The following is a 13,563-nucleotide window of genomic DNA, read 5'->3' as shown; positions in this document are numbered from 1 at the left end:
AATGAAGAAAGAATGTAAATCCAGTCGTTCGCGCTGCTGAATCCAAGATCAACTTTATCATTTCCACCTGTTGGTTAATCGATCGAAGCTAGGCAAACAGAGACAAATAAATACTTGCTCGAGAATGATTTTATCCTCGCCAAGGAACCTCGAATATTTCATTCCACAGCGACGAAGGCTTTTCACGTTTAACTTAACTGCTAACTAAATTTTCCTAAGGAATTAAATCTTCAACTTGCTTAGGAAATAATAAACGTGCGATATCCGCGTTAAGAAGAATTGACTCTGCTAGCCGAGGGTCAAGTTTCCATTGTTTTTGGGGTGAAAATTGGTCGGAAAAATCGTCACGCGATAAGATGCGATAGAAACAGAGGAGAAAAAAGAAAAAGTGAGGATAGAAATAGAATTAGCAACGTAACAGTACGGAGCAAGAGGAGAAAAAGTAAAAGTACGTAGGTATAGAAAAGTGAAATGCAACTGTATCGAGTATGCAAAACTAACTGTAACGGTAATGCGCGAAAATGCGAGCAACTAAAAGTACAAGTGGAAAGAAAAGGACGCCTCGGGACAACCAACATCTGGGAACGTAAAAATAGACGATAACGCTGGTTGAGCAACATAAGGGCTTAACGCCCCTGGAGCGCCGTCTCGGACGCGAAAGCGAAACCAAGGCATCGCTCGGCGACCTCCAAACAGAAAAAAAGATCGACTAACTAACTAACTAAAACGACGCGACGGCCAGGCTTGTTTCGAGAACGTGTAACCGCAAGCAGAAGCAGAGGTTCACGGTTTCAGGTTCTAGGTCAGTCCGTGGAGCCCGGGGCACGTAACAGCGGCAAGAACAGGGGCCCAAGTAAAACGGTGGGTAGCAAGAGGAGCGTTTAATGATCGTACGCCGCCACGGCTGTTATTATCATCCATTTCTGCGTTGTATCGGCGATCACATGCGCCGCGAGTCGTGATTCGTTCGTGGTTTCGTCGGGGACCCAGACGCGGAGACAGTAAGAAAGAAGAGAAAAGGAAAAGAGAAAGACAGAGTGGAAGACCGCTGGTCCCGATATCAGGATGATTTAGGGAACGCCGTGGGATTACGTGTGTTCAACGACGAGTTTCGTCGTTTCCTACGGCGATTCACGGGACCGTGTAATCACGTTACATCCTGGGGGAACAACATTGTCTAAATATATGTACGCGAGACATCGTGTGCATAACAAGACGTAGGTACGTAATCGATGAACCGTGTATCGAAGATATCCTCGATAACCCGGCTCTCTGTTGCGTTCTCAACCCTCGTCCGTTGCACGATGATCGAATTCGATGCTCGTTACTCGGTGCAATTCGCCGAGGAAACTCTCTACTCGTATTTTAAGTGGAAATTTCACAGGCTTCCTGTATTAGAGGATAATGATTTTCCTTACGATCGATTCGATAACGAATCTATCGGTGGACTAAATGTTGAAAATGCTGAAAGAGAAGATACGACGATATACGATATACAGATTGTTCCGATCGGCAACTGAATCACGGCTGTGAAAAACGAATCGAAGAAAAGAGTGTGCAAGGACGCTCGTCCCTTTCGTAGTGCCAAGTCGCCTGACCACTTTGCGCCGCTTTAATTGGATTCTCTAGGAAACGAGGAGAATCCTGGATACCCTATAAATAATCGAGGATTCGTATTCCCTTCTCAGGTAACGCGGTGTCCGTAAATCTACAGGAAGCGCGTGAAAGAAACGCGATAAACCTGTGGCTCTCGTCAGGAATTGCGGTAGTCGCGATATCGTTAGATAGAAAGAATATTCACGACGAAACGACGGCTTAACTCCGATGCTCACTTTGTATATACACGAACAAACACACCGATAGACGTATCTCGCAGATAGGAGACAGGATGATGAGGATCACTGTCCTAGAAGTATCAAAATGGAAGGAATCGACGGCGTCGAAGCCTTCGGGGCAGTATGGCTCCTTGGATCGTCTCGAACGTCGAGGCTATTCGCGGGCTAAAACGGAGTTCGTTCCATGCCCGTGGAACGAATGAACGAGGGAGAAAGAAAACCTCGGAAGAAAAGGGACGGGGGGCTAAGTAGAGGAGAAGAGAGGAACTACTCTTCTCCTTAAGAAGTAGAGAGGAAGATGGAAAGAACGGGGGGCCTTACATAGCGATTGCTGGCAGGGCCTGAAATAGACTTGAAGAATCCCCCGTAGCATCCTCGCCTCTCTTTCTTCGCCTCCTCCACCACCACCGGCACCTCCTTCTTATCCTCCTCCTCCTCCTCATCCTCATCCTCATCCTCATCCTCCTTATACTTCTTCTAGTTCTTCTTCTTCTTCTTCTTCTTCTTCTTCTTCTTCTCCTTCTTCTTCTTCTTCTTCTTCTTCTTCGTTCAACAACAAGCGTTGCCTACAGCTCTCGAGAGTCTTCCTTTTCTTTACTTTTATTTTCGCAAAAAAGGACCAAGAATCCCTCTCGGCTTGGCTGTGAGAAGTTGTTCCTAGCATCTCGTTCACGCAGATAGGGCCGACACGAGGGAGAAACGGAGACGAACAAGACGAAGGAGGTGGTGGAGGATCGCTTGTTTATCCAGGATCGAGCTTCTGCTTTCGTTTCACCCACCGATATATGGCCACGAACAGAAACCCCCGTAGGCATTGCCAGACCTAAGTGCACTCCACGGCACAACGACTGCATTCCCATGGGAATACGTCGCCGAGACTCCGACCTGTTAAACTGACCTGCGCCAATGCACCAGCAAAGCGTGACCCACGCAACCAAGCTACAGGGTCGAACATACTAGATTCGAGTTTAGCCGCCTGTTTATCCGCCGGTGGACAGCCATCGATTATTTTCTCTTTTTGCTTCGTCCAGTGTCTCCAAACGGATAGGCCAGCCTCGATTGTTAACAAATCGCGCGATCCTAATAAACTCGAACCTCGTGGATGCGAACGTGTTGCGATCGGGAGATACTTGGTGGTAATTTTGCAAGGAGAATAGGGTAGGAGAGAACTGTTGCGATGGATTTATGTAAAATATAACGATAGCTTGAAATAACAACCCTCGATATTTTATAATAATAGAGTACTCTAAGAATAGGAAGCACGAGAATAGTCGGTAGAACTCTAAAACTAAACGAGAGATATTTTAAGGATCCGTATAATTCTAACTGCTCCCTCGTGTAATTACTCGTCTCTGTTTACGATCGACCCGACATTGGCCTCTCGTAATAAAGCATAGCTTCGGCAATTTTGTTCCATGACGTTCCTACCTGACGCAACCGTATCGAACCTTTAAATAGACGATACGCGGCTCGTTATAAACGAACTGAAATCGGCTGGTGTATCGTTTAACATAGAGATCGCGGTGGTTTCGTGCGAGCCACGGAGACAACGAGAAGAGGAACGCAGATCGAAAGAGACGCGGTGGGTCTCGGATGTCACGCGAGTTCCTTTTTGCCGGACTGGTCGCACACCGCGTAACAGAAATAACACGTCGCGTATAATGATCATCGATCCAGAGACGTTACAGGATATCGAATCGATCGGATACGGTCTGGACAAAGAGCAACTGAAAAACAAAGACAAAGTAGGTAGCTAAAGAAGATAAAAGAAAGACGAAGGAGAAGAAAAAGAAGAAAATTCTCTGGTCGGGATTTTGCACTCCTTGTTGGTTCTCCGGTACCGGTTGCGTATCGTAATCGAAGTAACTGGGCCTCGGTGGCGCGCGATCGTTTCCACGCGAGAAAAGCATACAATACATACGGCACGTATTCCAGAAGCAAGTGATCTCTCGCGCGAGAGAAGACGCGGTCAGAAATGAAGCCTACCTTGAGACAAGAGCCTTTTTGCTGCCGCTGAGAATACGCTGATGCCGCGAGCGTGGATCCACAACGAAAGCAACGCCAGCAAGAAATCTCTCGGCCAGACGAGATACCGCTTCACTGTGTTAAGGGGTTAATATCGGTCCGGCGCATTAAGATGGGCATCGTACTCATAAGAGTTCTCGAATGTTTCATTCGTATCTACGCGCCGTGGTATCGTAATGGTTAGTCGCGGCGGAGGCCGAGCGCGTACATCGAAATAATTAATGTGGCGCGAGCGCGTTCGCGAAACGTGTGGACGCTTTTAAAATGGAATCCTCCTCTATCCTCGTGACCGTAGGTACGCATTAAACTCGATAAAAATACGCGGCTGGATGTATTTAAACGATTGTAAAGCGATTATGCGTTTTTCAGACGTTGAAGATACTTCCCTTAATGGGGCCCGGTCAATGCCGGCGCAGAAAAAACTAAGCACGGAAAGACCGAAGAATAAGAATAGACGGCGCCAAAGGCTTAACAAGGGAACCGGTTCAAAACCTCCTGCGCCAGTGTACACCGACTTTCATGGAGATTCCACCGAGTCACTTCGACCACCGTGCGCAATATATCGAACGCGCGTATGATTCCCGTAATACCTGGCAGGTTACAATTGCGATTGTGCGCCAGCCTCGTCCAGCAATTAGCATCCTACGTCATATCTCGATGCTGTTTGTATATAATTTTGTTTATATATAACTTGCGATAGACGTTGAATCGAACGTCCGGAGCATCGAAAGAGGGGAAAATGAAAAAGGTATTTCCAACGAGGAAACGTTGCCAACTGACGTTTCCAAGGTTCTACCAAGCCGTGATTTACATCCACGATATTCAAGTTGACTGGAATGATAATATCGTTAACGCATCCCGATCGTCGACATCGTTCACGATGGAAAACAGTGATTTTGAGGGATGGTACGTGGCGCGTTCTCGCGAACCACGCTCAGAAATGAAGTCTACCTTGAGGTCGGTGTCTTTTTGCGCCAGCTCGTCGATACAATTCCATTCAGGACGATGAACATCGTGAAGTGACGCTAAAGCGAAATTCCATCCGCTACGACTACCAACGTAAAACAAACTATACGATGGGACAACGTTATTAATAGCGTCCACCGTCGAACCATCTTCCCGCTGTCTGCTAGACAGCTTCACGCCTCGTTCTCCGTTTCCTTAACAATCCAGGCTTCGCTACTTCGTTCGTAGCTCTCCGATCTCCTAGAGATTTAATCTCGTTTCAATTCTTTCACTTTCGTTTCGTTTACGCTCTTCCTACGACGTACAGACGCACGTTGAAAAAGAAAAGAGAACACAATCGTATCTTGCGCGTTAGTTGGATCGACGTTCGTTAGATTCAAGATCGAATCGACCATCGACAATTTCCAGTTCGCCAAATCACTCGCAAATGTTCGCGCTATAAAGCGAGAACGAGCGAGAATCTACGTTTGGTGCATTGGTGGACTAAAAAGTTCGGCCGAGAGAGCACAGTTCGTGAGAGAAGAAACGTACGAGAGAGCAAAGTCGTGTCAACGAACGCACCGCGTCATCCTCTCTAACCCTCCGGCACCGACATCTATCGTGGTACCTCGTATTTTTTTCCGACCTTGTCACCTCGCAGGCTTTTTGCGCGACCAAGTCGATTACATTTCGGATCGGTTCGTATCCCCCGTCGACGTCTCGAGCTATCCCGCTCTCTCGTGCCCGCTCGTCCCTTCGTGGGCTCCGCTCGTCCTGCTCTAGGTTAGCCAGTGAATCATCTTCAACGACCCCCTCCTCTGGGATCCGGGCAGAAGACTCTTAAGGGGCCCCACAGCGCAGCGCGAGGCCAGTCCGAGAACGCGACCCTAACACTAACATCCGGTGTATTCCGAGAGTCGGAAACGGAAACGGCTGCTTGATCGATTAATCGACACACGCCACCATGAAGATCGCTCTACTGTTGCTGCTCGTCGCGGCCTTCGCCTCAGGTTGGTACACTTTCTCGACATATCAGTCGTTATCGCTCAAAATCGCTGAAAATGTACGTTCGATCTGAAAAATTCGCTTTCGAGAATCGAGAGACCAGAGAGCAGTCTAATCTGACTGTTGGAATTCGCTAGGAACAAGGTGGATCGGCAGCAAGTTTCCTCGAACTTTCGACAGTTTGAGATTCAGATTTCGAATTCTGGTAGTCTCTTAATGATTCGTATCGTTGGAATAACGCCAAGTTTTTGTCCGGAGAATACCTCGACCCGCATCGATTCGTTTTCCAACTTCTCTTCTTTGTTCGATGCTTTCGTCCTCGCATTGTCGTTCCCTCGAAGAAAACGTCGACTGCGACGTCCGGTGCATTCAAACGTTGAAGAGGAAACTCGCGGTCGCTGATCACGCACGCGACTTCAAGATCACTCGTTCGTCATTCTGACTCGTTTCTTCGCGGTTCGTTATTCATGCTACGTTCGCCCAACGATTCTTTTTGTGCTCGACGGACGATACCGTGCATCCAGACTTTAATTAACGACGAGAAGTCCATCCAATGTCACGATTCTTTGCTTGTATTCTCTACATTCGAATTATTTTCTTTGATAAATATTTCTTTTTTTTTTTTTAATCGTCCTGGATTTTTATTTCACGTAACGCGTAATGATACTTGGCAAATTTCCACGCATTTAAACTATCGTCATCGCGATCGCTTTAATTACCATACGACTGACGCGTAATTCGTGAATGAAATCGCGGCTCATAGCGTCTAGCAGGCGTCTTCTTTCTAGAGAGCACTGGCGGCAGACGTCTCAAGGTCTTCAGGTCGTTTACCACCACCTGCGCCGCGGGCTTCACGAACCGGAGCATTTTTACGCGAAACGCACCCTTTCAATTTATCACGCGTCTTCTTTCTCAAGGCGCTTCGAATCATTTGCTTGTTCGTCTATTTCGTAACATGTGCCGTCGAAAATACTACATTCTTCTTTTCTTCGTTAAATCTTTGAAAAATCTAATACATATTTAAACGTCCAAGAAATTTTATAATTTAACGGAAATATCGGGAACATTAACGCGGTGTACGTTCCTAAAGGAATTTTAGTATAATCTCGAGGTCATTTTTGCGCGCAGATAGAGAGAACAGCTCGGACGAAGCTCGTGCGAAAATTCTAGGCTTTGTATTAGTCGTCTGCGAATTATTTGGTGGCCTGAGCCGGTCATAATTTATGAGTACAGTTAACCAAATAGACGTAGAAGGTCAATGAACTCGCACGGCATGTATCGTGCGAACATGGCACTTCTCACAAACTACAGAGTCATTCTGCGAGTCTGGCTGTAACGAACGGCGTCAATGATGTATACATATCCCAGAGGTAATAAATTAAAATCGCGATAGTAAATGATTTACGACGAGCGGCAGTGCGAGTTAAGCTGAACACAATCGACCTGTTCGATGTGACGCTGTAAGCCGATGCTATATTTTTTAATAGGAGCATTCGTAACAAATTTTACGAAGCTTAATTAACGGCAAGGGAAGGAAAGGAAACGGAAGACAATGGTAATTGATAGATCTAGATGGCTAGAATAGGCTGATTTAAAATGCTGAAAGGCTATAGAATTCGATGTGAATGGGAATGAAGTTCGTTGGATACGTCGAGCGCATTTTTCTTCCGCTTCGCCACATGCATCTCCGAATTAAACGAATAAAAAGTATTTGTAATTGTTAGCAGACGTAACGGTTCGCGCGACGATGCTAAAATGGAACACCGAGTAGATTAGAATTCACAGGATGATTTTTCCCGCGTCTGGGGCTGCCATTTGTGGCCTGGTCGGAAGTCAATGGCGGAGACGTGCCTCGATGAGATAATACGAGAACAAGAAAGGAATTTCCTTTTTTATTCATCAGCTGGCTCTGTCGGGGATGGGATCGATCGATAGCTCTCTAGCATTTGAATTGGTGAAACATATGTTGATTTTCGAAAATAAACACCATGTATCAATACATAATTTTGAATTCATTTAAATAAATTTAGCCGATGTATTCAAGCATAATGAAATGCTATAGGGACAATTATTAGGAATAAATTGCAGGAGATTGCGTGACACTTGGTAAACATTGAGCAGAAATATGTACCTTGTATACTTTCTTTCCGTAATTTATCTCTGACGAATAATAATATGTTAATCGAAATGAATTTACAGCTCAAAGGATCACAACGATCCAGTTAGACGGTGTGCAATACTTCGTGTCAAGGATGAATCCCTACAGTCCCGAACTGAATTACTTCTTGGCCTACCAGTACTGTCGTTCATTGGGCTTACAGTTGGCCTCTTTCGAGACTAAGGAAAAAGCCGATACGATGACGCAGTACTTGAAAAACGCCGGCTACGTTAAATACGACTTCTGGACATCCGGCAACAAGTTGGGCACGGATATGTTCCTCTGGATGAGCACAGGTCTTCCGTTCAATGCCACCTTCGACTACATGTTGAGGCGACCTGGCAACAGACCCGCTGACGTTCCACCCGGCACCGAACCTCAACGAGTGGCACGCGAAAGGTAATCATCAACTTGCACGTGAAACTTCCACTAAAATCAATTCATAGATTACTTCGTAACGACCTTTGGAATTAAGAACCTTATCCCACTCTCTAACCTTTCGAGATAATAGTTTGCCAGATTGGAACGAACATTCCAATCCTTTTAACGATCCCTCGTTAAAAAATCTCATCGGAATCGGAAATCACGTAGACGAGGGACACGCGCATACAGAAAGTAGCTAGCGTGACTTTTCAATTATGAACTTTATCTCAGCGTGTAACCTTGCGAAACAATGATTTATCGGATTGGAACAAACCTCGTAACGATCCTTCGTTAAAAAAAAAAAAAAAAGAACCCCGTCAGAACCGGAAATCACATAGACAAAAGACACGCATCCAGGAGGAAGCAAGCGTCACGTTCTGTCTACAGAACCAGGCAAATAGAAACACAGCGAAAATTCTTTCGCGCGAAGGAAGAAGACAATAGGTGGAAGATCGATTCGTCGTCACGAACGATAATTATCGGTGTCCCTTCCGCGGCGTGCACGCGTCTCCACCCGGAAACGCGTGCATCGAATCGATAAACGGGTGCCGGGTGATTTAAATTCTAATCCGGAACTTGTTCGGTTCCAGCGGTGACAGCGGCAGCGCGGACGGATGCGTGGCGATGGCAGCGCCTACGTTAGCATGGGAGGCCCAGGACTGCACCTTGGTTAAGGACTTCATCTGCGAGCAAACAAGATGCTACTACTACAACTACGGCAGCATTCCAGTCTCTGCGAATCAGGGGTAAGAGGTGAGATAATACTTGTCATAAAAATACACAAAACCGCCGAGAATAAGAGAGAGAAAATGAGATAGGCAGATAGGCTATCGGAAGAGTTCAACGTGTACCAAGGTAAATCTCGATGGCGCACGGACAAAAAAATAGAAAACGGTGGGACAAACCGATAAGATATCAGCGAACGAGACGCGATAATTGGTCGGCCCATAGGCGTTTCTTGTAACCATGTATCTACGCCGAAGGGTTTTCAACGGCGGCGATTTTTCAAGCGCGAACGATTTTATGGTACGACGGAGCTCCTTCGTATTTCCTATGCAAATTAATCGAGCGAACGCTTCGATACGAGCGCGTATTAATCGCCGACAAGATGTCTTTGTCTCATACGTTAATTAAATAAACGGTCGTAGAGAGCCAGTGAGTCCACGGTGGCTAACGGACTGGCAGGTTTTTTTCTCCGTGCGGTTATGAGTTATGAGAACTGATAAAACGAACTGATAAATAACGCTTCACTGGATAACGTAGTCTGAATAATTGTTAAGATAGATGGTACTTGGGAAACTGTGCGACATCCTTTGCTGTCGTTCGGACGTAAACTGCTTATCGCTCGTGACGTTCCCGAACACGAGAATACACAGCTTATAATTAATAACACATTCTCTCGCTTCTCGCAAACGTCAGACACACGACGCATAATATACACGCACATACACACACACAGATGCAAAGTACACGTCAATTTGAAAAAGCGTGGACACTACCGATTATAAATAGATATTATCAACATTTTTCAATTTCAATATTTGATCTTACTAATATTACGCTAAGCAGTGGTGCCAGACTTTTTCTACGTACTTTTGATGCTTTTAACACCATAGACGATACTAATATGAATTATCGCTAATATACGAGAGGGAACAGCACAAGTCACTGTTACGATTTTCTATTCTAAATAGTAATCCTCTCTAAATCTATCGCTTTGCTCTCGTGAACGAGACGACAACGTTCTCCTGAAACTAGTGCGCGATTTCCAGAAATCGCAGACCCTACATAACAACCACCTCGGCGCCAGCCAGCGACGACCAGGTCGACGAGCATGAGGAAAGTAACGCCAGCAAGAACGACGAGCAGAACGAGAGCAGCATCGACGAGAAGTTAACACCGGAAGAAGAGAGCTCTGTCGACGAGAAATTACCTGAAGACCCGGTCGTTAGCAGGCTGATTACCACGGCCGTTCCCGCGTCTGACAAGCAACAGCAACCCGCCTTATCACCGTCCACGTCTTCGCCAGTAATCACCGAGGATCACGAACAACCTACCAACGCTGAACTGGACAACACCAGACCAGATCATCTTCCTGACATCGCGAGCCTGTTTACCGACACTCCAGGTCCACAGGCCAGAAAAGACAGCGTATTCGATGGTCTTAAGACTCGCGAAGTTCATCGTTCCTCTTTACGTTCGGCCTCCGACATGAAAGTCGAACATCGAGAGTCACCGGATTATTTCGAGACGCATAGCGAGACCGAGTCGCCAAATAACGGTTTAGAAGACGCACACACGGTCGGTCCATACGACAGCGTCCAAGATTACTACGTGAACGACCAACCAGAGGCGGCTGAATCGTCGATGATGAAGGATCAAGACGACGACAGCAGCACGATCCTGCCAGAGGCGGAACCGGCCTACAGGTACAACATCAAAGTGCGCACCAACGGCAAAGTATTAGACCCTCCGTCCAAGTAACGCTTTACAATTTAGGCATCGTCGCGTTGTTCGTTAATAAGTGAAGAGCATAGGAGATTCTCGAGGAACTAGATGTATTAATATGTACGTTATTTTAATGTTTATACAGCGGATATCAGGCACGCGTACACGCGTGCGATCGAGCGATCCCATCGCGATCACGATGGGGCCGGTCGTTGCCATTCATCGCTCATCCATTCGTTCTGATTTCAATGAAATTTCCGGTTAGCGCTCGTCGGATTCTTTCACGCCGTTCGCAATCGTCGGGGTCTTTAGATCGACAGAAGGAAAACTTTCGAAATCAGGTTTCGTCTTTAAAGGAGATGTCTCGATACCGAACGATGTTTCAAGAATGTTCGATTTGATTTGAAATTTAAACTAAGTTAATTAACGGTTAATTTGCTCGAATACATACGTAAATTTTGAAGCGAGTCTTTTCCTTCTGGCGTCGATCTCCGACGATAGCCGACATCGTTCTCGCAAGGGCATTCATTCCACCATTTCAATTCGATCCTTAATCAGTGGCACCGGCGGACATATTGCATCCGCGTGACAGGATCGGTCGCGCTCGATTCTTCTCTATCTCTTCGGCAGTCTCTTTTTATCGGATCACGTATCCATTTAGCGCTATTCGACTCGTAGACATGGTAGATGATAATAAACACGAACGTGAGGACTCATCTGCGTGGGATCTCAGGCATTAAGCTGGTACAGGAGGAAACGCACGGTGAACTACATTATCGTTGTTCTTAAGGCTAACCGAATCATCATTGGTGTAGGGTTGGGAGTCCGCCCGTGCCACGAATCTTCATGCATATCGATGTGTAATCATCTTAGTTAACGTTATTCGTACGTCTGCAAGATGAAACGTTTCGTAGCCGATCGGTTTGACCCGGATTTTCTCCTTGATAACGGTTCGAACGTCGATCTTAACCGTAATTTCAACGTTTGAACTGATATTAGAGTATTCAGGGTCTCGAAGGATGCTAAATGGAAAATGGTTACTCGAGGAACACGTACGAATCGCAACGTTTCGGTCATCCAGACATATGACAATCGGCATACGCGTAGATCAACATTCACGAGATGATTTTTCTTACTGCTACGATAGGTCATCGACGCATGGATCTTGAATATCATTGCGTAAACACGGCGCGAATGTGCAACTTGTGTAATTGAATATTAATAAAGGTACGAAACACATTCTTGTTGGTATCGTGTCGATCTTTGTCAACCTTTAACATAATTACCTTCTTAGAAATCACTTACCAACCGTTTACCACACCCTCGATGTTCAGCATTGGCACTATTTTGAATACGTAATCGTCTCGTAAACTCGCTACGTAAGGGTTGTTGCTCAACAGCGCCTCTAACGTACCATCCATCACCCATGAAGCATTGCTTTCACCCGGATGAACTCTCGATGTTAGAAATATCACTTTACGGTTCTGGAGAATAAAGAGGAAACGTGTTTCGAGATCATTCCATTGACCCTTTCACGGTGTAACATAAAAAATATAATACCATAAATTTCATATATTTTAGATGTTATTGTACGTAACGAAACTATTAAAATCGATTGTCCGTGAAAAGTTGAAAATAGGAATTTTTATCAAAAGAAATATTGACGATAAATATACGTCGAAATAAATATTTCCTAAGTCGTTCGTTCGGAATTCATCTTCGTTGTATCAGCCTGTCAAAGAGTTAAAATTTCTATGTAATAAAATCAACGCCATTCGTCATCCATCACCTAACAAAATATTCTTTTCAATTCTTCAATTGTATACATATTTCCTCTTCGAAACTCACCTGTATAGGATTGCTCTTAGAATCCATAGACGTAATAGTCAACAGAGGATTGTTGTTTCCATTTAACGTTTCGCAAAGAGTCTCCGCTCTGAAATACGTATTCGAAGGAACTCTCCTGGTCCACTTCCAAATATTAGTCATTAACAAACTGTACGTATAAGGGAAATGGTACGCCAGATAACAAACATCGTACGCATGAGGAAAGATGACAGTGAACGACGTAGTCAGATAATTTTTCCCCTTGGTTGGACGTTGATAACAATTCCGATAGTAGCAGATATCGGCGCCTGTTCTCACCCAACCTGGCCTGCCTAACTGAGCTTCCGTCACGCTGAAGAGAATCGGTTTCATACCGAAATTGAACTGCGAGTTCGCCTTCTCGCAGTTGATGATGTTAAACGTATACGGCAGGTTCGCCTCCATGTTCGATACCTCGAAATAGAACCACTGATGCCTGGAGCCGCTGTTCACATCCGGGGTCAAGATTAGATCGTACTCTCTCGGGCCTATCTGCAAGCAAGCGGATTGGAAAGAAATGATGCAGATTTACCGCGAAACGAGAACCAACGCAAGTATCATTCTTTGGAAAATTAAATATACATTATCAGTCATAAGTACTATCGCATTTACACGTTACATTTATTGGAAAATTCCAGCACGTTTTATTTTATTTAGTATTTTACATTATAAAGTACTCACGCTCATAAGTTTGCAGAGTATTAAGATATTAAGGAATTTAATTTCCTCAAGTAAATAAATATTTTATTCGTATTCTATATTATCGAAACGCTAATTAATTAATATTATTAATACCATTATTTCTCAGAAAAAAGATTGTTCCGTGCAAAAAAACGAGGCGTAGATGGCAATCGAAAC

General features: G+C 45.1%; 2 protein-coding genes and 1 long non-coding RNA gene across 11 annotated transcripts in view; 1 reads left to right on the top strand and 2 right to left on the bottom strand.

Annotated features, from left to right (window-relative positions):
* LOC100648195 (cytosolic carboxypeptidase 1) overlaps nucleotides 1-13,563 on the bottom strand; it is a 32,551-nt gene that overhangs the window by 8,127 nt on the left and 10,861 nt on the right. For all 8 annotated transcript variants that reach the window (XM_048407453.1, XM_048407469.1, XM_048407458.1 and 5 more), the window contains 2 exons: nucleotides 12,688-13,197; nucleotides 12,145-12,323 (listed from right to left, as the gene is read on the bottom strand). In XM_048407453.1, coding sequence (XP_048263410.1) covers nucleotides 12,145-12,323; nucleotides 12,688-13,197 — 689 coding nt within the window. The remainder of the gene's footprint in view (nucleotides 1-12,144; nucleotides 12,324-12,687; nucleotides 13,198-13,563) is intronic.
* LOC100650672 lies at nucleotides 5,134-12,078 on the top strand. 2 transcript variants are annotated; one of them, XM_003393117.4, is made up of 4 exons: nucleotides 5,134-5,815; nucleotides 8,010-8,367; nucleotides 8,982-9,137; nucleotides 10,164-12,078. In XM_003393117.4, exons 1-4 carry the CDS (start codon nucleotides 5,770-5,772, stop codon nucleotides 10,873-10,875), a joined length of 1,272 nt encoding a protein of 423 aa, XP_003393165.1. In that variant the 5' UTR covers nucleotides 5,134-5,769; the 3' UTR covers nucleotides 10,876-12,078. The 2 variants fall into 2 exon arrangements, with proteins under 2 accessions (XP_003393165.1, XP_020720525.1); XM_020864866.2 differs by having other exon boundaries at nucleotides 5,140-5,815; nucleotides 8,982-9,144; nucleotides 10,164-10,300.
* LOC125385434 lies at nucleotides 8,265-8,651 on the bottom strand. The gene is made up of 2 exons (XR_007224705.1): nucleotides 8,465-8,651; nucleotides 8,265-8,397 (listed from the first exon to the last, which is right to left on the bottom strand). It is a non-coding gene; the product is annotated as an uncharacterized LOC125385434 (long non-coding RNA).

Source organism: Bombus terrestris, chromosome 1 (assembly GCF_910591885.1).
Source record: "Bombus terrestris chromosome 1, iyBomTerr1.2, whole genome shotgun sequence".
NCBI lineage: Eukaryota > Metazoa > Arthropoda > Insecta > Hymenoptera > Apidae > Bombus > Bombus terrestris.
This window is presented reverse-complemented; position numbering and strand designations above follow the sequence as displayed.